This window comes from Chiloscyllium plagiosum, chromosome 48, assembly GCF_004010195.1.
Source record: "Chiloscyllium plagiosum isolate BGI_BamShark_2017 chromosome 48, ASM401019v2, whole genome shotgun sequence".
Lineage (NCBI taxonomy): Eukaryota > Metazoa > Chordata > Chondrichthyes > Orectolobiformes > Hemiscylliidae > Chiloscyllium > Chiloscyllium plagiosum.
In genome coordinates this window covers 3446645-3473237 of record NC_057757.1, presented here as the reverse complement: position 1 = coordinate 3473237, position 26593 = coordinate 3446645, and the positions used below count along the sequence as shown (strand labels likewise).

General features: G+C 48.0%; 1 protein-coding gene across 2 annotated transcripts; it reads left to right on the top strand.

Moving 5' to 3' along the window:
• The first annotated feature begins 818 nt into the window (after nucleotides 1-818).
• Nucleotides 819-19309, top strand: serpine1 (serpin peptidase inhibitor, clade E (nexin, plasminogen activator inhibitor type 1), member 1). Of its 2 annotated transcripts, none has more exons than XM_043683503.1 (9): nucleotides 819-962; nucleotides 4660-4946; nucleotides 8757-8990; nucleotides 9576-9773; nucleotides 10681-10879; nucleotides 12316-12416; nucleotides 13956-14042; nucleotides 16002-16085; nucleotides 17242-19309. In XM_043683503.1, the coding sequence occupies exons 2-9, from the start codon at nucleotides 4679-4681 to the stop codon at nucleotides 17277-17279; spliced, it is 1209 nt and encodes a 402-aa protein (XP_043539438.1). In that variant the 5' UTR covers nucleotides 819-962; nucleotides 4660-4678; the 3' UTR covers nucleotides 17280-19309. The 2 variants fall into 2 exon arrangements, with proteins under 2 accessions (XP_043539438.1, XP_043539437.1); XM_043683502.1 differs by having other exon boundaries at nucleotides 858-957.
• The last annotated feature ends 7284 nt before the right edge of the window (nucleotides 19310-26593 follow it).

The following is a 26593-nucleotide window of genomic DNA, read 5'->3' as shown; positions in this document are numbered from 1 at the left end:
GTCCCCACCAGTTCTGTACCCCAGTGTTATACAGTGACAGACCTGTCCCCACCCAGTACTGTACCCCAGTGTTATACAGTGACAGACCTGTCCCCACAGTACTATACCCCAGTGTTATACAGTGACAGACCTGTCCCCACCACTACTATATCCCAGTGTTATACATTTACATACCTGTCCCCACCAGTACTATACCCCAGTGTTATACAGTGACAGACCTATCCCCACCAGTACTGTAGCCCAGTGTTATACAGTGACAGACCTGTCCCACCAGTACTATATCCCAATGTTATACATTGACAGATCTGTCCCCACCAGTGCTGTACCCCAGTGTTATACAGTGACAGACCTGTCCCCACCAGTACTGTACCCCAGTGTTATACAGTGACAGACCTATCCCCACCAGTACTATATCCCAGTGTTATACAGTGACAGATCTATCCCCACCAGTGCTGTACCCCAGTGTTATACAGTGGCAGACCTGTCCCCACCAGCACTGTATTCCAGTATTATATAGTGACAGACCTATCCCCACCAGTACTGTCCCCCAGGCTTATTCAGTGACAGACCTATCCCCACCAGTACTGTACCCCAGGGTTATACAGTGACAGATCTGTCCCCACCAATACTGTCCCTCGGTGACACTGAGCTGGTTAAACTGTAGATTCTGTCGGACACTAGGACCCGCGGGCAGTGCTGTATGTTTGGTGAGACGGATGAGACAGCCTGTATTGTCTTGTTTACAGTAACTACGGTGGGGGTGGGGGAGAGGGGGCGTGAACTCTGGTGCAGTAGTGATTTACTCAGCAAATCAGCTTCCGTCCTGAGGAACATAAAAGGCAGAGGAGGGAGGAGAGGTGCATAAGAGTTGTAAGCTGTACTGAAGCTCGAACAAAGTCTACTGTCGACAGAGACAGCGCCAACAGAGAACAGGACAAGACAGCACTGCACTGCCTGGTACTGTAAGTACTCAATGTGCAGCATTGTAGCTTCAGTTGTGTGTGTGTTATTTCTGACACTATATTTGTATGTTTTTTTTCCTGACAGTACATTTGTGTGTTTTTATTCCTGACCCAATATTTGTGCGTGTTTATTCCTGACACGAAATTTGTGTGTTTTTTTTGTCCCTAACACAAAATTTGTGTCTGTGTGTATGTATTTGCCTTCCTGTTTAATATTAAATCTGATCCTCTGCCCCTCTGTATGATCCCCTTTGCATGTGTGTACATGTCTCCCTGGGTCTGTGAGTATTTGCCCTGAAGTCTTTCCGAATTAACTAGGTGAAAGTGAGGACTGCAGATGCTGGAGATCAGAGCTGAAAAATGTGTTGCTGGAAAAGCGCAGCAGGGTCAGGCAGCATCCAAGGGCTCATGCCCGAAACGTCGATTCTCCTGCTCCTTGGAAGCTGCCTGACCTGCTGCGCTTTTCCAGCAACACATTTTTCAGCGTCTTTCCGAATCAGTGTACCTGTAACCCTTGAGCTACTAACAAGAGAGATCAATTGTGCAAAAGTGTGGGTGTCCATCTGTCATTGTGCCTGTGTGTGTGATTGAGAGAATATGTGTCTCTATTGCTTTGCTTAGTATTTGTGGATGTATGACTCCGAGTTTAATAGTGTTGTGTGTCTGTGGGTGTGTTTACTCCTGTCTTTTTCTGTGCACTATGTTTTTTAATTTCAAAAATATGCTTTAGTCATAAAAATATCTTTATATACGTACATAAAGCAATTTGCGTTTGTACAGTTACATATGAAGAAACAAACATTGGAGTTTGACTCCATCCATCAAACAAACTAAAGGCATTTCCTACTCCTACAAGATGATAGTTACATACGTTTGAGGCACAGGGAGGGTCCAATAACTGAACAGACCCCCACTTAAACTTCGACAGGAAGACCTCAGACAGTGGTCTTTCCCCACTGCACCTTAGCAACAGTTGCCCTAAGCCTTCGTGCATCCCTCAGCACATTGTCCCAGACCTTGGGATGTGCCAGTCTGTAACACTGGGTCAAGGTCAGCTCCTTGTTCTGGAATCCCAACAGGTTTTGGACAGACCAAAGCGTGTCTTTCACCGAGTTGCTGGTCCTCCAGGCGCAGTTGGTGTTTGAACAGTGTATCTAAGATCGCTGTGCTACTGGGGAGGGAGAGAGATAGTGAGAGTGTATGTGTGAGAGTGTGCACGTGTGTGTGCACATCTGAGTGACAGAGTATGTGTCTGTTGGCGTGATTGAGAGAATGTATGTGTGTTAGAGTGTGTGTGTCTGTCAATGTGAGTGTGATCAAGAGAGAGTGTATGTGAGAGACAGTGTGTGTTGGTGTGATTCAGAGGAACTGTGCATATGAGAGATGTGTATGTTTGTCGTGTCTACTGATGAGCTTGGCTGGGACTGCCTCTGAGAAAGAGCAGGGGTGGAGGTGTCTGGAGAGAGATCAGTTTTGTTACAAAGGACAACACAGCTGGGCTCTTACCCAGTCCCTCTTGAGATTGGTTTGCGACCGGGGTGGGGGACAGAGGTCTAATTCTGTGTCCACCAGGAGGTGACTTTGTTCCAGTTCTGTTTATTTTTGCACTCCGTATGTCTAGGGGAGCTCTGGGTCACAATGTTGTGAGTTGAAGTCCCAGACTTGAGCCTGAACACTCCACTACATTGAGGGAGGGAGCCCCACACAGTCTTTCTGAGCTGGGAGGTTAAATTGAGATCATTGCCTAATCTATTCCACTGGATTAAGTGCAGATTCAACAATGCCATTGCTATAAATAATTAGAATTGTTGTTACAATCCTCCATGCCTGCTACCCCATTAATGCCAGGAGACTCCCCTTATTTGCTGAGTAATTCTTTCTTTCACACACCCTTAGTTCAAATAATTAACTCCAATCAGATCTGCCAGCCCTCTGTCGCGTCTGAAGATCTGTGTCTTAATACCTGCTCCCACCGCAGAAATGAACGAACTTGCATTTCTTTAGCACCTCTCCAAACCTTCCAAAATATGCTTCGCGGCTGGAATCTTGCTGTGGCGCGTGTCTATTTCCACGTGGGGAGGTCTATTCGGACCGTCTGTTTGTGGTTGTCTCCCCCTGTCCCTCTCCGGCAAACGCACTGAGCTAGTCAACTGTGGGGGCATGACACAAGTCTGTGTTCATGCATGGTATCGCCGGGGGGGGGGGGGGGGGGTGCCGGATTGGGGGAGGTGGTGAGGATTGCTGATTTCCTACCCCCACCACCACACTCCCCCCAGCCCCCTACCTCTTCTCAATGGTACTGAGGTCAACTGAGGTTTGGGGCTGGTCTCTGCCTTCACTTCCCCACAACTCAGGCCCTTGATCTTGCTTTCCGCGTTCTCAACTGGCTCATCGCCGTTGCCCAGGGAGAGCGATTCCAGTGGGGGAGGTGGGGAAAAGAAGGAACTGCATTCTAATAACTCCTGGCACTGCCTCGGGATATCCTAGAGCAATACAGAGAAACCTCGATTACCCAAATGGCGAATATCTGAATTTCGGGTCATCCGAACGTTTGATTATCCGAATAAAATATTCCCTGCCCATGTCGTTCAGATAATCGAGGTTCCTGTGTACTTCACTCAGTGAGTGGCAGGGGATCTGCCCGAGAGTTGGACTGCATCGTGATGCATGAGATATAGCAGCAGAATTAGGCCATTTGGCCCATCTAGAGTCAAGATTAGAGTGGTGCTGGAAAAGTACAGCAGGTCCGGCAGCATCCGGGGTGCAGGAAAATCGATGTTTCGGGCAAAAGCCCTTCACCAGGAATGAGCCCTCAGATGCTGCCTGAGCTGCTGTGCTTTTCCAGCACCACTCTAATCTCCAGCATCTGCAGTGCCCACCTCAGCCCACTTGGCCCGTCTAGTCTGATCCGCCATTCAGTTATGGCTGTTCTGTTTCTCAACCCCCCAATCAAATCAGGAACTTATCTCTCTCTGTCTTAAAGACACGCAATGACTTGCCCTCCACAGCCCTCTGCGGCAATGAGTTCCACAGAGTCCCCACCCTCTGGCTGAAGGAATTCCTCCCCATCTCAGTTATTCTGAGGTGAAGGAAGAATACTGAGCAGGAGGCAGGAGGTTGCGACTAAGATGTAAGAACAAGGAGGAGGCCGTTCGGCCCCTCAAGCCAGCTGTGCCGTTGAATGCAAACACAACTGACCACATCTTGGCATCAACCCCACTTTTCTGCCTGCACCCCGGAGCCTTATAACCCAGAGAGACTGCAGTGATCAGCCATCAATCCCTCCCCTTTCGAATTAAAAATCTACCTCCTCCTTACATTTAGAGTGCTCTGTATCCCCGGGAGGGGGGCGCGGTGAGTGAATGCCACAGATAAGTTATTTCCCCCTCATCTCGGTTTTAAACCTTATCCTAAAACTAGATTGTCCCAGACGGGGAAACATCCTCATGACTTTGTCTTTTGGATCTAGTCCATCACAATTAGATCTCCTCTCATTCGTCCAAACTCTGCATAAAGTGCTCCAGTCTCCCCTCCCAAGGACAACGTCTCTTGTCTCTGTTAGCCCTCAGCGGAGACAAAGTGGGCCGAATGGCCTCCTCCTGTGTTGTGGTTGAGCAGCCAATTTGTTCCCAGCTAGCTCCCGCTGTGTGTCTGCCTGACAGCTAAGCAGTCTGCCCTGTTCTCTCTCTCCTTGCAGCCAGCCCAGAGAGACCGCCATGACCAGCCGCCAAACCCTCCAGTTCCTGGTCACCTTCCTGCTTGCCGCCGCAGTCAACGTCTGCCAGGCCACAGCCGGACCCCCCGTCTCCAAGCTGGGCACCGATTTCGGGATCCGCCTGTTCCGGGAAGTGGCAGCATCGGCCGGCGAGCGGAACGTGGTGCTCTCACCGTACGGTGCGACAGCCCTGATGGGAATGGCTCAGCTCGGAGCTGCTGGGAACACCCTCAAACAGCTTTGGAGCACCATGGGATACCAACTGAAAGGTGAGCCCGGGATCCGAGGGCGGAGGGTCTGTAAATGTAACCCTGGTTTCAGCACGGAGATACTCCCCTGGAGTTATCCCACAGGGAACCTCACTGCTACCTGTCTGTCTTTCTGCATCTGTGTGTGTGCTTCTCTCTCTCTGTCTCTCTCCATCTGTGTGCGCGCATGCCTGTGTCTCTCTCTCTCTCTCTCCATGTGTGTCTGCCTGTCTCCCCCTCTCTCTCTCCATGTGTGTCTGCCTGTCTCCCCCTCTCTCTCTCCATCTCTCTCTCTCTGCATCTTTCTGTCTCTCTCTGCATCAGTGTTCCTGTCTGTCTGACTTTCTCTGCATCTGTGTGTGTGTCTGCCTGTCTCTCTCTCTCTGCATCTTTCTGTCTCTCTGCATCTGTGTGTGTGCCTGCCTGTCTCTCTCTCTTTCTCTGCATCTGCGTGTGTCAGCCAGTCGCGCTCTCTCTCTGCATGTGTGTGTCTCTCGGCATCTGTGTGTGCCCATCTCTCTGTAACTGTGTGGGAGTGAATGAGCGTGTGTCTCTCATTCTCAGAGAATGTTTCCCTTTCAGTTCTGTGCCTGCCTTGTGTTGGAGCTTTATGCCTGCCAGCTGTTGTACAGGAAGTGGCCCATCCTGGAAAGCTGGGGAGCTCAGGGGCTTGTGTCTGAAGTGTGCATCAACAGGATGGACGTAAATGTGAATCAGTCCTCCTGTCTAGTCCTGCTTTTCAGTCTTAGTCAGACAGTACACACACGACCAGGTGTGAATGATTCTGCACACCTTGTTATGTGGGCGTTGGGAGATCGTGGTGAGAGATTAAGGAAACCAGCAGTGAAATTGACTGCTAACCTTGCCAATTGCAATAAAGCCAGATCTGCACTGGAGAAACTCAGCAGGTTTGGCAACATCTGTCGAGAGAGTGCGAGTCCAGCATGACTCTTAGAGTTCTGAGGTAGGGTCACTCGACCCAAAACATTACCTCTGATTTACCTTCACAGGTGCTGCCACACCTGCTGAGCTTTTCCAGCAACCTCTGTTTTGTTTCTGATTTACAGCAGCCGCATTTCTTTTCGTTTTTATGACTCTGAGAGTCATTCATTGTACAGCACGGAAACAGACCCTTCAGTCCAACCCGACCAGATATCCTAACTTAATCTAGTCCCATTTGCTAGCACTTGGCCCATTTCCCTCTTAAACCCTTCCTATTCATGTACCCATTCACATGCCTTTTAAGTGTTGTCATTGTGCCAGCCTCCACCACTTCCTCTGCAGCATACATGCAGCACCGTCTGCATGGAAAAAGTTGCCCTTTAGGTCCCTTTCAAATTTTTCCCCTCTTACTTTAACCATATGGCCTCTAGTTTTGGATTCCCCTACCTTGTGGGAGAAAGACCTTCAGTATTTACCCTATCCATGCCCCTCATGATTCTATAAGGTCACCCCTCAGCCTCTGGTGCACCAGGGAAAAACAGTCCCAGCCTATTCAGCCCCTCCTTATAGCTCAAGCCCTGCAAAACCCCAGCATTATCTTTGTAACTCAATTCTGAACCTTTTCAGGTTTCGCAACATCCTTCCTATAGCAGGGAGATGAGAATTGAATGCAGTATTCCAAAACATTCTGGGTGTTATGGTGTTAAAGAGGGGTAAAGGAACAGAAAAGGTTAAAGCAGATTAAAAATGCTGCAGAACAGAAGATAAAGGGAGGGTGATTGTAAGTGAGAAGACAAGGCTTTGAACTGGTGTAGGTAGGTTTTGACAGAATGAGGGTATCTCTGGCTGAAAGCACAACTATGGAAAAAACAAGACCCGGACCGCGAGTGGGGATTTTGGGTGGAAGTACGGATGCGGGGTGGGGAAGAAATCACACAGGAGGATTGAGTTTGTGTAAAAGCCAAATGTTGTGGATGCTGGAAATAAAAAGACAAAACTGCTGGAGAAACTCAGCAGGTCTGACAGCATTTCAGTGGAGAGAGAAACCGAGCTAACGACTCTTCTCCAGAACTGAAGGGACAGAAAGGTGATTTGTTTTTCGTACACTTTGTTGACAAAAGGGAGGAACCACTGGAACGGATGGAGCCCAGAGCAAAATGCAGTGGTGGTAGAGGAATCCTCTGATGTACGATAGGTGTTAATAGTCCAGAAATGAGTCAGTTCTGTTGAGATCAAACAAGACACGGAGATGGAGGGAAGGGGTATAACCAAATTAGAGGAACCTGTTTGTGATCTTGAGTTCCTGAATGCAATGTGGAATTCAAAAGGCAGTAAAGTGCCTAAGTGTGAGATACTGAGGTGGTGTTCCTTTTAATATGCCAACCAAACTGAGATGCTTTGTCTGGACTTATTGAAGGAAAGGTATTGTTTCATTGGAGGTGGTTCGGAGAAAGTTCACCAGGATGATCCCTGGGATGGAGGGAGAGTCTTATGAGAGGCTAAACAGGTTGGGACTCTACTGACTGGAGTTTAGAAAAATGAGGTGACCTCATTGAAACATATTAGATTCTTAAGGGTCAGTGCTGAGGGGCTGTTTCGCCCTCATGGGAGAGTCAAGGACCAGAGGGCACTGTCTCTGAACTTAGGGAGTGTCTGAAATGAGCAGGAATCTCTTTTGGAAATTTTGGAACTCCTTGCCACAGAGAGCTGTGGGAGCAGAGTCCTTGTGTATACTGGAGGCCGACAGAGAGAGAGAGATTCTTAGCAGGAAAGTGGACCTGCGATGTTCCACGATCCTATTGAATGGTGGAACAGGCATGAGGGGCTGAATGGCCTACTGCTGTTTTGTGCCAATACAGGTCTTGCGTCTGCATGGCTAACTGAGGGCCTCTGGTGGCGGGAGTTCAGTACTGCTGAATCAAACTGGGCCTGAGACATGATGGTCAGGTCCAAGCACCCCCATTGAGCTCTCTCCTGCCCAGGTACTCGCTAAGACAGGCAGCAGGGCAAGGGCGGGTGACAATAAGGCTCGTTAATCATCATTAGAAGTCACAAAGGAAGCTTGAAAGGGAAGTTCCCCCTCGTCAGAGGGTGGATGCATGGGAGACCGATGTCTTGTGCGATGGTGGTGTTGTAAGATGGGAGTTAATCGCTGTCAGTGCTGGGGATGTGGGAACATCTTTACGGAGAGAGAGGCATCAGTGCGCCAGGTGGAGCTGCATTTCTGCAAAATCTTGCTGTGTGCAACATGGCCACAGCGAGTCCCACCTTGCGGCAGTGGCCAATCCCTCACAAAGGACCTCTTCGCCTGCCTCCATCTGCAAATGTCGCAGATCCAACTCCACTGTCACCATCTCTCTTGACCTTGCCCCACTTCCATCCAAATTCTCTTTCTTTCTCACTGTCTCTTTCTCTCTATATCGTTTTTTTTCTCTGTCCCTTTCTCTCTCTCCTCTCGGTCTTTCTCTCTCTGTCCCTTTCTCTCTATCTCCCTATGTCTCTTTCTCTGTCCCTTACTCTCTCCATATCTTTCTCTCTCTCTATTTTTCACCTGCGTTCTCTCAATCTGTCTCTCGGACCTCCCTTTGGTGAGGTACATGGAGATCTTCAATATGTTGCACCCTGTTAGGACTTCACTCCATAACAACAATTTGCATTCAGATAACAGCTAGTTGCCAGGCAGTGACGGTGGCTTGGGAATGGAGGAGCTGGAGCTGGGGGGTGGAGGGGGGAGTTGCCAAGGCGAGCATCAAACCGGAATGGAAGGGTGAGTCTTTGGATCAGATGGACAAATATTTGTCCAGGGAACGGGTGTCTTTAAAGAGACACGGGCAGGACCCAGGTATCTGGAGCTCCGGACTCAATTGGATTTCTTCTTTCTCTGGGCAGACAAGGGTGTGCCGCTGGCCCTGAGACATCTCCAGAAAGATCTGACCGCCAAGAGCAACCGTGACATTGTCTACTCGGCCAACAGTGTGTTCATCCAGAGGAATATGCAGCTCCCAAATGCCTACTTGAAAAATTATCGCCGGGCATTCAACAGCTGGCCCAAACAGATCTACTTCCAGGATGCCGCCATGGCTACCTACCTCATCAACAAATGGGTGGAAATACAAACCAGAGGTGGGTTCTCAGCCACTGTACTGCTCCATCTATGTAGCACCAACTCGGAGGGATGGGATTGGGCAGCTGTCCCTGTCCTGGGAGTGTTTGATGGGGGACAGTGTAGAGGGAGCTTTACTCTGTATCTAACCCCGTGTTGTCCCTGTCCTGGGAGTATTTGATGGGAGGTTAGTGTGGAGAGGAGCTTTACTCTGTATCTAATCCTGTGCTGTCCCTGACCTGGGAGTATTTGATCGGGTGACAGTGTAGAGGGAGCTTTACCCATGCTGACTCTGTTCTGAGTATTTGATATGGAGGTCAGTGTAAAAGGAGCTTTACTGTGTATCTAATCCCATGCTGACTCTATCTGGGGGGTTTTTGATAAGGGGACAGTGTAAAGGGAGCTTTACTCTTTATCTAACCCCATAATGTCTCTGTCCTGGGGGTAATCAGGTAACAAGGTAAAATTTGAGCTTATGGTGCTGAGGGTAATATTGGGAAAGATTATTACTTCAAAACCAAACTTGTTAGGGATGGGGGTGATCTGGGTTTTAGCATTGTGTTGCTAATTGGATTTCTGGTTGTCTTGGTCCTTCCCCAATCCAGGCATGATCCCCAAATTTCTCCGCCCAGATGTGCTTGACCCGGTTCTGACCCGCATGGTTCTGATCAACGCCGTCTACTTCAAGGGGCTCTGGAAGCTGCCATTCCCTATTGAGGCCACCCACCAGAGGGTATTCTACAAGGAGGATGGCACTAAGATCCTAGTGCCCATGATGTCGCAGAGCGCCAAGCTGAATGCCAGTGAGTTAACTACTTCCTCCACTCTGAGTGCATGTGTTTGCCTTCCCCCTCTGTTGTTCCCCTCTCAGCTGCTTGGATACGTGACTCCTGAGATTCCCTCCCTGAAACTCCTGGTCCCTCACCAGCCGCTCTGGAAGATCCACCTCTTCCTCGTGGTCTGCTAACTCTCCTGGGAATTCACCAGCGTCAGTGCTGCCAATTGGGGGGGGGGGTGCACAGAGGTGACACATCCCAAATGCAGCTAACCCCAGAACTGGGGGAGGCAACGAAGAGATGAAACCAGACCAGTTCAGGAGGGGAGGCCGTGGTTGAGCACATCTGCAGCACCGGCTATTCTGCCCATCGAATCCATGCTAGAACACCTCTGCCTGCTACCTAATTCCCCACCTTTCTTCACTCCCCGCTGACTCAGTGGGCTGTGAAACGCGCCTGGGGCATGAAAAGGCACCATGTCAATGCAGTTTCTCTGCTCTGACTCAAAGCTGCGGCTCCCAGGCCCCAGTTCCGTAACAGCAGAGATGTTCATAATATCATGAAGGATCCGGACCAATGGGCAAGACCGTAAGGAACAGGAGTAGGCCATTCGGCCCCTCCAATAGGATCCTGGCCAATCTAACATTCCTCATGTCCACTTTCCTGCCCCTTTTCCTGTACCCTTGATCAAGAGTTTGTTGCAGCCTTCAATTATACACAAGGACTCTGCGCACCCCTCTCCCCAGTTCTTGGTAGCAAGAAATTCCAACTACGCTCCAACCTCTAGGAGATAGAATCCCTTAGTACCTTTAGTCTGAGTCGTCCAGGCAAGGAAAGAGACCCTTCGGTCCGTCTTGTATGTGCCGACCAAGTTTACCAGACTCAGCTTGTCACATTGGGCCTGGTCACCAATGCCGTTGTTTTCTCTCCACAGGCGAGTTTGTGACCCCCAGCGGCGTGGACTACGACGTGATCGAGCTGCCCTACCACGGCGAGACCCTCAGCATGTACATCGTGGCGCCCATCTACAAGAAGGTGCCCCTGTCCGCCCTCACAGACATCATCACCGCCTCGCTGGTCGACGAGTGGGCGCAAAGCCTTGAGACCGTCAAGCGCCAACTCGTCCTGCCCAAGTAAGTGAGGGGGATGGGGTTGCCGTGTGCGCAAGGGGCAGCACTTGTCCAGAGCTGGGGTCCATGGGCTTCCTGGTTACCCTTGGGGGTAGGCAGGGAGGTTAGTCCCTGTGCCCGGACAGACCTCCGGCCTAGCTGGCCTGGGCACACGGTAGACCATTCGGCCCCTCGAGCCAGTTCTACCTAGTTCGATCTGGTTTTGACCTTTCAGTCCATCACCCTTAACCTGTGCCCCCTCCTGCATTTATGCTAACATAGAAATCTGTCTAATTCAGACTTGAATATAAAATCATACAGATAGAATCTTTGACTAACCCAGGAGATTTAACTCTTGCCTGCCTGTCTCTCGGAGTGCATTGACACTGTGTTGAGAGGGTAGTTTTCTTTTAAAGTATTTGTGCTGGGATGTAGGCATTTACAGGGTCAGAGAAACAGACCCTTCAGCCTGACTCATCCATGCCCACCAGATTTCCTGAACTAATCTAGTACCATTTGCCAGCATGTCCATCTAAACCCTTCCTATTCACATACCTGTCCCTATTTCTTTCAGATGTTATCATTGTGCCAGCCTCTATCCCTTCCTTTGGCATCTCATTCCATACACGCACCACCCTCTGTGAAGAAGTTTCCCCTCCGGTCCCTTTTAAATCTTGCCCTCTTGCACTAAACCAATGCCCTCGAGCTTTGGACTCCCCTACCCTGGGGAAAAGACCTTGGCTATTCACCCTATCCATGCCCTTCATTTTATAAACTTCTGTAAGGTCTTCCCTCATTCTTCAGAGAGAATAGCCCAAGCCTATCCAGCATCTCCCTCTTGCTCAAACCCTCCAGTCCTGGTAATATCCTTTCTGCACTCTTTCCAGTTTAATACAAGCCTTCCTAAAGCAGGGAGACCAGAATTGAACACAGTATTCCAAAAGTGGCCCTAAATATGTCCTGTACAGCTGCAACATGAGGCCCCCAACTCCTATCCTCAATTGCCCTTCACCAGCCGGGCTTGTTGAAAGGGGCAGCTAAGAGCCAATCACATCGCTGCAGGCCTGGAGTCACGTGTAGACTAGGACAGCAGATCCATTTGTGAACCAGGTTGGCAGCTTTTACAGAAATCAACTGCTGTTACACGGTCACCATCAGGGGGCGATCTAAATCAAATTGAGATTTCACCATCCCCCTGCTGTGGGAAGATGCTGGATGGTCAGTCCAGTGGCATCATTGCTGAGCCCACCACCTCACCCAGTTCAAATCCCACCTCGGGATATGACATCCTTGGAGATGCACCAAAATAAATCCGAGACGGGTCAATTGTAAAATAAACCTGATGGTGACGACCTCCGTTTAATTGAATCGGGGGCTTCGAACACTGGGGTAAAATCTTCACTAAGCGTTTTCACCACCGTGTTTATACATATTCATTTTCTCTCTCCTTCTCTTGGCAGATTTTCCCTGGAAAGTGAGGTGGATCTGAGGAAGCCACTGATGGCCTTGGGAATAACGGACATCTTTAACGCAAGAAAGGCCGACTTCAGCAAGATTAGCAGTAAGTATCTGAGGACATAAGAGCAGACCATTGTGGACTGAGATGGGGAGAACCATCTTCACCCAGAGAGTGGGGGGGGGGGCTTGTGGTATTCTCTGCATAGAAACCGGTCGATTGTGTGACTTCAAGAGGGTGTACTTGGGGCTCAAGAGATTAGATTAGATTACTTAGTGTGGAAACAGGCCCTTTGGCCCAACAAGTCCACACCGACCCGCCGAAGCGTAACCCACCCATTCCCCTACATTTACCCCTTTTCCTAACACTACAGATTGAAGGGGAGAAAGCAGGAACAGGGGGGCTGAGTTGGATGATCGGCCCGTGATCACAGTGAATGGTGCCTACTCCTGCTCCTATATACACTATAGCAAACCTTTTGCTTTAACCAGTGCCCTCGATTACCTGGCACCTTAAATCATGAACAGATCCTTTCAATTAATTGGCACGCGGTCCCCTGAACCGACCTTCTCAACCCGCCCTCTCGATTAGCTGGCGTCTTGTTCCTAACCGGCACTTTCCACACAGTGCACTCTGAATCAACCAGCACAATGTGACTCAATCCTCTCTATTAACCAGTGCCTTCCAGAACTGGCCCTCTCGATAACCCGGCAAACACTACAACTTTCAAATACCAGGTGTTATTCAGTCCAGTCATTATAGTATGTTTTAATTTATTGACCTTAGCGTAAATATACTTGCTGTTCAATTGAATGGCTGCATGAAATATCAAGAGTTGATTCAATTTCAAGTCACTTTCTCCTCAAATATTGCAATATCCAAATAGTTGTACAGATGCACAACCCTGAAACAGACCCTTCTGTCCAACTTCCGAGATATCCTAACCTAATCTAGTCCCATTTGCCAGCACTTGGCCAGTTGAAGGAGTGAGTAAGAAGGCAGTCTAAGTTTTATTTAAGGCAAAGTTGCATTATTATGGAAGTGACTTATGTAAAGTATAACGGTGCCATGTATACGCCCTGAATTACATTTCTTAATGGGTGTTTTCACATTGATGATGTGGATCACTTCATTATCAAAAATATCTGATCATCCAACACATTCCTGGTCCTATAGGCGTCAGATAATAAAACGTTTGCTGTGCTCTCTCTCATTTGTAGGCTTAGCACAATAATCATGCAACTTCACTGGTTCCTTTCTGGGATGGTGTGAATGCAGACTATTCTGGGAAGGGCATCAGGGTGGTGGTGGTCTGGTTGGGGACGGGGTTCAGAGCGAACTGGCAAACATGTCAAAGGTGGCACAGTGGCTCAGTAGTTAGCACTGCTGCCTCACAGCACCAGGTACATGGGTTCGATTCCACCCTTGGACGACTATGTGGAGTTTGCATGTTCTCCGTGTTTGTGTGGGTTCCTTTCAGGTTCCCTCCCACAGGTTAGGGTGGATTGGCCGTGCTAGATTGTCCCATAGTGCCCAGGGATGTGCAGGTTAGGGTGGGTTGGCCATGGGAAATGCAGGGTTCTCTCTCTCTGGCACGGTTGGACCACAGCCTAATCTCCTTTTCCCTCCCCTCTCCCGGTGCAGCAAGCGAGCAATTGTTTGTGGCAAAGACTCTGCAGAAAGTCAAGGTTGAAGTCAACGAGAGTGGGACAAAGGCATCGGCTGCCTCTGGTGAGTCTCAACCTGCAAATTACACCAGAACATTCAACGTAACCTTCATCCCAAGGCGTTCCTGAGTTTCAATCCAGAGGGAACTGTATAGGCAGGGATTCCTTGCTGCCCTTTAGTGAGTTGCTTGTGCCTTGCACCTCTCCAGACTCTTGTTTTCATTCACAAGATGTGGCATTTATTGCCCATCCATATCTGCCCCAGGGACAGTTGGGAGTCAGCCACATTGCTGTGGGTCTGGAGACACATGTAAGGACAGCAGTTTGCTCCTTTAAAGGGGCATTAGTGAACCAAATGGGTTTTCCTCCAACGATTGTCATCAATTTCACGGTCATCACTTAATTCCAGATTCCTTATTGATTTCAATCTGGCCCTGATGGGATTCGAACCCAGGTCCCCAGAACATTACCTGAATTAACAGTCTAGCAATAATACCACTAGGACATCACCTCCCCGTGCTGGCTGGGAAAGTATCTATTGCCCATTCCCAATGGCTGAGAGGTCAGTTTAAGAGTCAACCACATCGCTGTAGCAGGTCAGACTGGGTGAGAATGGCAGATTTCCTTTCCTAAATGGGGGCATGATTGAACCCAATATGACGTTTGCATACCTTTTGCAACAATCAACCCAATTTGCACTCAACGATGTTGGTTAGGTGGTTGGTAATGAGCTAGCTCTTCTAGTTCAGACAAAAAGAAAACCGAAAGCACTGCGGACGCTGGAAATCAGAAACAGAAATTGCTGGAAAAAAAGTCACAGGCAGCAGGTCTGGCAGCCTCTGTCACGAGAAATCAAAGTGACCCTTCCTCCAAACGGTCAGAAATTCTCATTCTGGTCGAAACTTAAGTTCTTAAAGTTTTTTAAAACTTTCACCATCTGTTGATTCAAACCCACATCCCCTGACCGTTAACACTGGGAACATTCAGCCTTGAGCCTGCTCTCTCATTGAGAGCACACTGATCTGCTTGCATTCTGAATTCCCATCCACCCCCCCCCGACAGCTCTCGATTTTCCCCTTCACGGCAAGAATCTTACCTTCTGCATGAATGAAAATATTCAATCTATCGCCTCCTATGGACTTGGAGCCATCAGGTCCTTCAAGCCTGCTCCGCCATTCAGTAAGATCATGGCTGATCTTTTCATGGACTCAGCTCCAGTTACCCTCCTGCTCATCATATCCTTTAATTCCTTTTACAGTTTTAAAAAAAAAACTTATCTTTGCCTTAAAAACATTCAATGAAGTAGCCTCGACTGCATCAGTGGCCAGGAATTCCACAAGCCTTTGGGTGAAGAGGTTCCTCCTGAACTCAGTCCTAAACCTGCTCTCCCCTTGTTTTGAGGCTGTGCCCAGTCGTTCTAGTTTCTCACGCCAGTGGAAACAGCCTTCTATGTTATGTACATCCTTCATCATTTTATGTTTCTGTAAGATTCCACCCTCCACCCCTTCATTCTTCTAAATTCCAATGAGGATAGAGACAAACTTCCAAAGTCTCTCAACCCGCAGAAATAATTCTTTGTATTTCTGTAGTGTCCATGGCTGTCAACGCTCTCCTTTGCCTTGGTGTGCCAGGCCATTCTAGGCTTTATTACGGGCTCAGCCGTGATGGCGTGTCACCGTACAGTGGGGACGTTTTCGCATGCCAGTGCAGCTGAGCACTTCTGCGCCTGGCATTTTGTCCTGGCATCTGAACTTCAGAAGCTTTTGGTCATGAAGGCAAGATGGCAGCAGGAGAGAAACACTCAACTTGCCCCCCACAGAGCCACCCTGTGGCTGGTGTTTGCAATTACCTCGTCACAGCCGCAGTGTTTACATACAGTTGTCACCTTGCCCCCGATATTTCTCAATGTTTTTCACAGCGTCTCATTCGAGGAGGCTTCAACTGGAAGTATTATTGACAGCTGGTGCAAAACTGAACTGTGTGATTTGCGGTGATGGGCTGACATTTTGCTTTTTCTTCGCAGCTGCCATCCTTTATGAGCGCATGGCGCCATTCGAGGTTGTGATCGACAGGCCCTTCCTCTTCTTAGTGCGGCACAACCCCACAGGTAAGGCAACAAGAGGGTCGTTGGGGAGGTGGCCTGTTGGATGCTTGTAGCGCTAGGGACGACAACAGGAACGTGGGTGCTCGGGCTTGTTCTGCCATTTTGGAAACAGGAAGGCATTGACCCATCATGGCTAACCTGTAGCACACTCCCATTTGCCCAACTTCGATGCTGAAGATTTTTCTTTCTGTTCCTGTGTCAGCATCACTGACTAGGCCAGTGTTTATTGTAGTTCATCCCATTGCTGTGTGGTTGTAGTCACATCTCCTAGAGTCGGGCTTTCCCCTAACAATTGGTAATGATTTCATGGTCATCAATTCCAGATTTTTATTGGATTCCAATCCCACAGCCTTCTGCAGTGTGATTTGAACTCCGATCCCCAGAACCTCTTGGCTAATAGCCTAGCGATCATACTTTGGGGCTTCTGGGTGAGGGTGAGTGGGATTTGTGTCAGCACTTGGTCTGACGGAGATACGCAAAGTGGTTTTATGGTAGTTACACGTATCGAAGTGAAAAGTCTTGTTTTGTGAGCAGTGCAGGCGGATCATAGCAAACAAGGACATACAGATCACAGAGTGCTTAGACAGAGTGAGGCAAACAAGGTTATGGCTGCACAGGAGCTGCACAGAGCAAGATCAGCACAATTTGAAGTTAGAGAGGTTCATTTAGCAGTCTAATAACAGCAGGTAGGAAGTTGTTGTTCATTCTGTTGGTGTGTGTTGAAGCTTCTATCTCCTCTGCCTGTACCAAAGAATTTGGAAGACCGCATTCCTGGGGTGGGAGGGGTCTTTGATGTTGGCAGCCTTTCCATAGCAGCGAGAAGTGCAGATGGAGTCCATAGATGGAAGGTTGGCTTCCGTGATGGTCTGGGTGGTGCGCACAACTTTCTGTAGTTTCTTACAGACCTGGGCAGAGCAGTTGCCGTACCAACCCCTGATGCACCCGGATATAACGCCTGTCCGTGGTCCATATGTAGACATTGCGGAATTTCGTCAGCTGGGTAGATACCCACGTGTCGGTGGAGATGTTGCACCTTGTCAGGGAGGCTTTGAAGACTTAATCCCGAGGGAGTTTGACAGAAGGCCAATGGGCTCTGAGTGCGGCAAGGTTGAGTTTTTGTTTCTATATTGACGTCCCTCCCCCACCTCTCGTTTCGTAGGCACCATTCTCTTCTTGGGCCAAGTCATGGAGCCGTAGAGCACGATGCCAACTCTGAAAAGACAATACTCAGGTATCATCTCTGTGGAAACCCACATCGGAAGGTAGAAAAAAGAAACTGGAATTAACTGAGAGAAAAATGTACAATGAGGGAAGGAAGATTTTTTTTGGAATCCGGGGATGATATCAATTTCGTGCCTGGACCTTGCTCTCATTTAACCAGCTGTGACTTGAACTTCAGCCTTCATTAGACGTCATTTTCTAATCCACGGTCACATGAGTAATCCCCATTCATTGCGAAGTCTCGCTGCATCCAATCACCAGCCACTCGGAACATCTGATGCCATCTGAGTTTGTAATGGCATGCGTGCCTGGTTCCAGCAACGCAACCCTTCCTCCTCCTTCCTCTCCATTGGTGCATTGAATTCTGACATCTCCCCAACCAACTTCGCTCTGAGCAGAAATACCCCAAAACCTTTGCCCTCGATCACTGCGGCACTTGGACCAATTGCTTGTCACCTTTATCGCACAGACCCCCCACCTCAAGTTACTCTCCAGCCAAAGGGCACAAAGCAAGATCCCACATAACCATTAACGAGCGAGTCAAGCGACTTGGGTTGAGGGGTAAACGTTGACCAATGCACCACATTGAAGACGATGCTGAGTTCAGTCAGGATGGATACGGGATGTTTTTGGTTTGAATGAACTCCGTTACACCCTGAATGGCCCACTTGCATTTCTGCAGGAAGAGGTGTGTTGTGACATCCCTAGACTAGCCCCCTCTTCTTCCACCCAGCCCCCCTCCCACCCCCCCCCCACCCCCCGCCTCTCTGTGGGAAATATGGCACTGGGGGAATGTGAGGAGATGCAAAATTGCATGTCACCACACCCTGTAACACAAATTTGGGGACCATTAATGGACTGTCACACTCACCCCACCCCCTTTAAATTCCATTCCATATTCCCCTCCATGTCAATTTCCAATTGTCATCTGTCAGTTCCTACCCTGTGCCTAGACTCTATGTTAATATCCGCATCGTTGAGGGAGGAGAGGTTGAAATGCTGGGGGACCAGCTATCTGCTTGCTGACTGTGAATGTGCAGGATGTTTCCATTCTTACTTACACATATATCTGTATACCAAAACTTGCACTGTTGCTTCACTTTGGAAAATATGAAACCTCATCATGTAGTTTGTAATATATTTTCAGATCTGTGTAATTTATTTCTTTTGACTTTAGAAATTGTTTTGTATTTAAATAAAGAAAAAGCTCAAAGGTGGAGTGGGAGCATTGAGGAACGAGTGATATTTTTAGTGGGGATTTCAACCATTCTGTTGTATATAGTGAGTGCATTCTGCAAATATAGGAATTGGAGGGAGGTCATTCAGCCCTTTCTGGGGAACCTGCTCACAAAGGCACACTTTGTTATGGACATTGCCCTTAACAAACCTGGTAAGAAATATTATGACGTACCTCTGGGGAAGGTGAGGCTTGAACCAAGGCCCAAAAGAAAAACAAATTGCTGGAAAAACTCAGCACCTGTGGAGGGAAATCAGAGTTCATGTTTCGGAACCATCTTCGGAGCTGCATGAGGACAAGGGGACACTTGCTGTTATTGAAAGGGATGAAGACTCACTGTACGTGAAATGTCAACTGATTTCTCTCCACGGATGCTGCCAACCTTGTTGAGTTTCTCCAGCAATTTCTGTTCTTGTTTCTGATACCCGGCATCCGCAGTTCTTTCAGTGTTTAAATTTGAATCTTGGTTCGGAGGTAAGGACGCTACCTCAAGAGCACCTATTTCATGATTTGGAGATGCCGGTGTTGGACTTGTGTGATTTTTAAACTTTGTACACCCAACACCAGGTTATAGTCCAACAGGTTTACTCTGAAGCACTAGCTTTCAGAGTGCTACTCCACAACCACCTGATGAAGGAGCAGCACTCGGAAAGATAATGCTTCCAATACAACCTGTTGGACTATAACCTAGTGTTGTGTGATTTTTTTTTAACCTATTTCACCATTCAACTTGAGAGTGACTTCACATCATTCCAGTGCCTATTCGAACATAGAACATTACAGCGCAGTACAGGCCCTTCGGCCCTCGATGGTTTCACAGGTTGTCACAACAATCTGAAGTCCATCTAACCTACACTATTGTTCCCCATCTCTTAGTACACTGGCCTGGCAGTGTTGAAATTTTCAATTGACCTCCAACCCACAATTTCTTTTCGTGTGGCAGGAGGATGGAGTTAATTTCAGATTCCTACTCCTCTGTGTGAAGGTGCACTTCCTGGTATTAACCCTGAGTGACTTGGCTCAAAGTTTAAGATCATCTGCCCTGGTTCTAGACTTTCCCTTTACCCCAGAGAAAACATTTCTCCCTATTGTCCCTTTGAAATTCTGTAATCATCTTCGAAAACATCAATTTGATTAGCCCTGAACCCTCTACATCCTGTTCCTGTTGGGATATCTCCGCCTAATATCCCACACTTGCAAAAAGAAATGCTAAATTTCTGGAGGATAGGAGAGACAAATGGGGTGCTTTTTGTGCTTTTTAACCAGAGGGGTCATACAGCACAGGAACAGACCCCTTCAGTCCAACAGTCCAACCAGTCCATGCTGAGTATCCCAAACGGGGTGGCAAAGTGGCTCAGTGGTTAGCACTGCTGCCTCACAGCGCCAGGGACCCAGGTTTGATTTCAGCCTCTGGCGACTGTGCAAAGTCCACACAGTCATTCTCCCCGTGTCTGCATGGGTTTCCTTTGGGTGCTCAGGTTTCCTCCCACAGTCCAAAGATGTAGAGGTTAGGGTGGATTGGCTGTGGGAAATTGCCCATAGTGTGCAGGTTAGGTGGGTTAGCCATAGGAAATGCAGGGTCACAGGGACAGGAGGATGCTCTTCAGAGGACTGTGGCGGACTTGATGGGCTGAATGGCCTGCTTCAACATTGTAGGGATTCCATTCTAACTAAACTAGTCTCACCTGCCTGCTCCTGGCCCATACCCCTCCAAATCTTTCCTACTCATGGATGAAGAATGTTTCAAAATCTGTCATCCAAGCCATAAGCTGATTTAAAGCATTTCATTAGTGGTTAGTTTTTATTTTCTGCTGCTGTCCAGCTCCAGATGTAGGACTGAGCTGAGGAGGAACTTCTTCACCCAAAGGGTCATGAATCTGTGGACTTCCCTGCCCAGTTGAAGGCAAGGGTAGATAGCTATTGGAACAGTGAAGGAGTTAAGGGTTATGGTGAGCGGGTGGAGCCCAGTCTGTGAGAAAGATTCGCCATTGAATGGCAGAGCAGGCTCGATGGGTCAGACAGGCTACTACTGCTCTGAGTTCTTATATTCACTTCTGACTTGACCCTCTGGTCCTGAAATCGGAGCCCACTGTAGTACACACAAGGCATTATGGGTAGCAATGATGCCTTGGGTCACCAACTCATCAGAGTTAGGTATAGTAGCTACCTTTTCCAAGGCAAGACTGCATTTGTTTTTGTTAGGGAATCATTTTTAACATCGAAACGACTTGGCCAGGCCGAGACCAACCAAGAGCAATAAAAATGGGCAGTCGTCCTGAATTTGGGAAACATTCAGCCACAACATTGGTTCATTTTTCTTTTGTATGGTATGAATGTTTACAGTCTACCTAAGCTTGAGAATGTGTATTTTTATATATTGTTTGTGTGATACTGTATTTTTTCAATTCACTGTAAGAGTGTGTAAAAATAGAGCTATTTGTATGTTCTGTGTTTGTGTCTGTGTTTTGCAATAAGATTTGAAATAAATATCTCCCTTAATACATTTCCTCAATGATTTACTCCATTCACTTCCCTCCCCTTCAGGGAAGTATTGACCTCTAGCTACAGAGGAATGTTTTTCCATTTTTCTCAGAATTGGTCTGTTCCTTATTTGAATTAGAATTTGTTTGGTGATCTCTAACTCAGATGTACAATGGGGGACCAATCCTCACCAATGCTGAAGCCAAGCCTCAAGAACCAATCTTCAGCCTGGGAACACCTTATCTTGAGATGTTGACCAGCTGAGGATCTAATCCTGAGACACTGACCGTCCAGTGACCCAGTTGGAGTCACTGACCATCTGAGGATCCAATCCTAAGACACTGCCCACCCAACAAACCAATCCTTATTCACTCAAAGAACCAATCTTGAGACACTGACCATCCAATGATCCAATCCAGAGACACTTACCCCCTAAAGGACCAATCCCGAGACACTGACCATCCAATGATCCAATCTGTAAACACTGACCAGCCAAAGGACCAATCCTGAGACACTGACCATCCAAAGAACCAATCCAAAAATACTGACCACCCAAAGGACCAATCCTGAGACACTGACCATCCAAAGAACCAATCCAAAAATACTGACCACCCAAAGGACCAATCCCGAGGCACTGACCATCCAAAGAACCAATCCAAAAACACTGACCACCCAACAAACCAATCCTTAGGTACTGAGGACCATCCAATAATCCAATTCTGAGACACGTCCATCCAATGAACCAATCCTGAGGCAGAGCCTAATGAACCAATTATGGAGCAGACACCGTAGTCGATGAACCAATCCTGAGGCTGAAACCATTCAACGCACCAACTAAGAACAGAGACAATGCATCCAATCAAATCCAAAGGGGCAGGTCTGTCCTAATCCAGGGACAGGAATCACTCCCCATCTATTTTACGATTGGAATGCAAAGACCAGCAATGACTGAACAGTAACCAACTGCTCTTATCCCCTTTGACTCTGATACAGAAGCGTGTATCTTTGTATCTGGTTGGAGACAGTAGACAAGTGAGATGCAATGAGGTTCTGAATATATGTCTAACTGTAGCCACTTACTCCTCACAATTGATCACTTAGAAAGTGCACTGTCACACTCTGGCTTCTATATTGGTGTTGGGTGGGACGGTGGTCAATGTTGTGCAAGCTCTGCCCTTTCAAGGCTGGTTGTGGTTGGGGCCAGTGCATTTTTGCCAAGTTTCTGAGGCTTGCACATTCCAAAGCCAATCCCGGACACAGCCTGTGGTGAATGCCTGGCTTGCAGGAGCGGGTCTATGGAATTTAAATCCAAGATTAAGTTCTCTCTGTTAAAGGAGCGGGGAACAATTTGGATTGAATAAAGGACTTAACCACCTCCCGAAAAAGCTGTGGTATCTTCATTCCACAGCTGCCCTGCTGTGACTCTAACAATCGGTCAGTCCAAAGGAGCAGGAGCAGGGATACATTTGGCAAAGTTCTTGGAAGTTGGGAGGGAGAGTTAAGACAGAATAATTTAAGGAAGGAATTCCAGAAGTTGGGAATGGGGTGCTTGAAAGAATGGCCCTTGTGATAAAGGGATAGATTTTGGTGTTCTACAAGACTAAGACTATGTTCTGCTGGGTAAACTGGGACTTCTTCACTGGAGTGGAGGAGGTTGAGGGTTCAGAAGAGATTTACCAGGATGTTGCCAGGAATGGAAGGTTTGAGTTAAAGGGAGAGTAGCAGTTTTTTCACTGCAGCGTAGGAGATTGAGGGGTGGCCTTTGTAGAGGTTTATAAAATCATTAGGAGTTTAGATAAAAGGAATGACAGGTGCCTTTTCCCTAGGATGGAAGATTTCAAGGAGCACATTTTTAGGGTGAGAGGAGAAAGATTTAAAAAAGACACAGGGGGGCAACGTTTTCGGCATAGAGTGGTTCGTGTGTGGAATGAACTTCCAGAGGAATATTGGATGCAGGTACAGTTTAAAAGATATTTGGGTAAATACATGAATAGGAAAGGTTTGGAAGGATAGGAGCCAGGAGCAGGCAGGTGGGACTGGTTTAGTTTGGGGATTATGGTCAGCATGGACTGGTTGGGCCGAAGGGTCTGTTTCCGTGCTGTATGACTCTATGACTTAAGACTGCGAGTGTGAAATGACTCAGTGCTGCTTTGGATTATAGAGAATTTACAGGCTAAATGCAGGCCATTTGGTCCAGCTGCTCTGTACTAGCACCTATAACTCAACACGTGTTGATTCCAGACACAGTCAACTCGTACAACTTACTCTTTTTAAAGCCCCTTATGAATGACAATTGTTTCATTTACGTGGACACATTGCTTAAATACACTTGGTCACTGGCTGACAATGCTGAGAAGGTTCTCCTCCGACCAGGGAAAGTTGTGGGGAAGACGTATTCAAAATTTGTAAGTTGATGAAGGACTTAGTCAGAAGAAACTGGGAGGAACGATTCCTGCTGGCAGGAGGGAGGGCAACCAAAGCCAAAAAACAGCAGCAGAAGGCAAAAGGTGGCACGGTGCCTCAGTGGTTAGCATTGCTGCCTCTCAGCACCAGGAAACCAGGTTCAATTCCACCCTCGGGTGACTATCTGCGCGGAGTTTGCACATTCTCCCCGTGTCTGCGTGGGGGTGTGTGCTCCAGTTTCCTGCCGCAGTCCAGAGATGTACAGGTTAGCGTGGATGGGCCATGTCAAATTGCCCATAGTGTTCAGAGATGTGTAGGCTACATGGATTAGCCATGGGGGGAATGTGGGGTTACAGGGTGGGGAGGTTGGGTGCTATCCAGACAATCAGTGTGGACTTGATAGACTGAATGGCCTGCTTCCACACTGTCTGGATTCTGTGTGCAGGTTAGGTGGATTGGCTGTGCTAAATTGCCCATAGTGCCCCAGGCATGATGGGGAATGCAGGGTTTTTCAGTAGGCTGCTACTCCACTTTAAGAATATTCAATGATCACAGGCTTCCACAGGGCGTGGATATTTAAAGGGAAGACGTGCTCTTGGAAGAGTACGTGAGTAGACAGTGTTAACATTTCCAGACAACCAAAGGATGCATTGCCAGTAAGATCAGAGAGGGGAGAGCTGCGGGGAACTTCCTTCACAACAGAAAAGTACAGCCTGCAGCTGGAGTGGAAACAGATTCAATATCAATCTGAGGTGTCGAACAATCTCCTCCCGTTGATCTGTAGTGGTCACGGCAGCAAGAATCTGGCTTCTCTTGACAATCGATTCAAGACTTGCAGGCTAAAGATCTTAAAATCCAGACTTTCTCTTTCCTTAAGATCCAGACCTTTTTGTCCTCACAGCTTTTTGGCTCTTATTTCTGCCATGGTTTTAAAAAAATATTGTTTTGTTGTTATTTTTAAAAGAAAACCAGCCTCTCATTTTCCACCTGGAGACCCTGCGGCCTTTAGGACTCAACATCCAGTTCAATAATTTCAGGGAGAAAGTGAGATCTGCAGATGCTGGAGATCAGAGCTGAAAATGTGTTGCTGGAAAAGCACAGCAGGTCAGGCAGCATCCAAGGAGGAGGAGAATCGACGTTTCGGGCATGAGCCCTTCTTCAGGAATGAGGAAAGTGTGCCCAGCAGGCTAAGATAAAAGGTAGGGAGGAGGGACTCGGGGGAGGAGCATTGGGAATGCGATAGGTGGAAACCTATCGCATTCCCAATGCTCCTCCCCCAAGTCCCTCCTCCCTACCTTTTATCTTAGCCTGCTGGGCACACTTTCCTCATTCCTGAAGAAGGGCTCATGCCCGAAACGTCGATTCTCCTCCTCCTTGGATGCTGCCTGACCTGCTGTGCTTTTCCAGCAACACACTTTCAGCAATAATTTCAGGGCCTGAGCACCCTCTCCCGGCCTGTCGTGGCTTCCTCTTTCTCGGCCTGGCATGGCGGTCTCTCGGTGGTCCGTGGTGGTCTCCCAGCCTGGCCTGGTGAACTCTCTCTTGGCCTGGCCTGGTGATTTCCCAGCAGCCTGGCATGATGGTTTTCTGGCCCGGCCTCAAAGTGAGGCCTGGCACAGTCTGGGGTCAAAGCCCGACATGGACTGGAGTCGAGGTGGGGACTGGGTTGGAAGGGGTGTGAGTCTGAACTCTTTATTTCCCTTTTTTTTCTAATTTAGTCCTAAGATCTGTAATGCTGGACGTTTTAATTTATTCATTTTTCTTATTTTCTTACCTCAGAACTTATACGGAAGAATCCGTACCTTGTACCTAAGATGGCGTTATAAGTGCCGACTTGTAAAATTTTCACACTGTAATAATTTGAGTATATGTGACAATAAAGCTCATTCAATTCAACCCCCACACACCAGCCCTTGGCATCACAAGGACTGCTACCACAAACAACCCATTGTCAGTCTCTAACAGTCCCCATCAGCAGCTTCTGGTTCTCCCAGGCTGACTATTATTCACTCCTTTGTCAGTCCAGCTGTTTCTCTCTTTGCTCTATTTTCAACTTTTGTTTACTCCTCCCACAGCTCCCACCTTCAGCACATGTACTGACCTTTTCCTGTACAATCAGTTCTGAAGACTGCTCCCAAAATGTTCTGAAGTAGGGTTACTGGACCCGAAACGTTAACTTTGCTTTCTTTCCACAGATGCTGTTAGGCCCTGCTGAGATTCTCCAGCAACTTCTGTTTTCATTTCTGATTTGCGGCATCCGCAGTTCTTATGGTTCTTCGATTTTGACTTTCAGCTCTGTCAAATAGCGCCTTCCTGCGCTGTTGGAGATTCTGTGATTTTCATGCTGCGACAGCCACTCTGAATGGCTTTTCCAATTCAAGTTTTTAGCGTCTGTTATGTTTAGAAGGACGCCTGAAGTTGCTACTGTCTAGTAGCTTGCAGGTCCTCGCCTTTGTTACCAGTATATTTTGGCATGCCACAGTTTTGGGTCAACATTTGAGAGGCTATCATCAGCTAATACCTTCCATTCAGAGATCATCGTACAGATAGGGCAGAACTGGGAGAGAAAGGGCTGACCCGGTCATTCCTTTTAGATTAGATTACTTACAGTGTGGAAACAGGCCCTTCGGCCCAACAAGCCCACATCGAACCGCTGAAACGGAACCCACCCAGACTCATTCCCTTACATTTACCCCTTAACCTATCACTACGGGCAATTTAGCATGGCCAATACACCTAACCTGCACATTTTTTAATTTGTGGGAGGAAACCGGAGCAAACCCACGCAGTCACGGGGAGAATGTGCAAACTCCACACAGTCAGTCACCTGAGGCAGGAATCGAACCCGGGTCTCTGGCGCTGTGAGGTAGCAGTGCCACCGTGCCATTCATTTTCTCGAGAACAGATTCAGGTGGCTGGTGCCCAATGCTAGCCTTTATATCCACAGTACTGGAGTACAAGGATGCAGAAGTTATGCCTCAGTTATACAGAACCCTAGTTAGACCCCACTTGGAGTCATACAGCACAGAAACAGACCCTTCGGCCCAACTCGTCCATCCAAACCAGATAGCCTAATTTAATCCAGTCCCATTTGCCAGCACATGGCCCATACCCCTCTAAATCCTTCCTATTCATATAAACATCCAGATGCCTTTTAAATGTTGTAACT

What these genes read in the sequence shown, in the direction of transcription:
- serpine1 (XM_043683503.1), top strand. Translation starts at nt 4,679, where the DNA reads ATGACCAGCCGCCAAACCCTCCAGTTCCTGGTCACCTTCCTGCTTGCC. An exon ending in GGTGGAAATACAAACCAGAG is followed by an intron (nt 8,991 to 9,575) that starts GTGGGTTCTCAG and finishes TCCCCAATCCAG; the next exon opens with GCATGATCCCCAAATTTCTC. An exon ending in AGTGCGGCACAACCCCACAG is followed by an intron (nt 16,086 to 17,241) that starts GTAAGGCAACAA and finishes CTCGTTTCGTAG; the next exon opens with GCACCATTCTCTTCTTGGGC.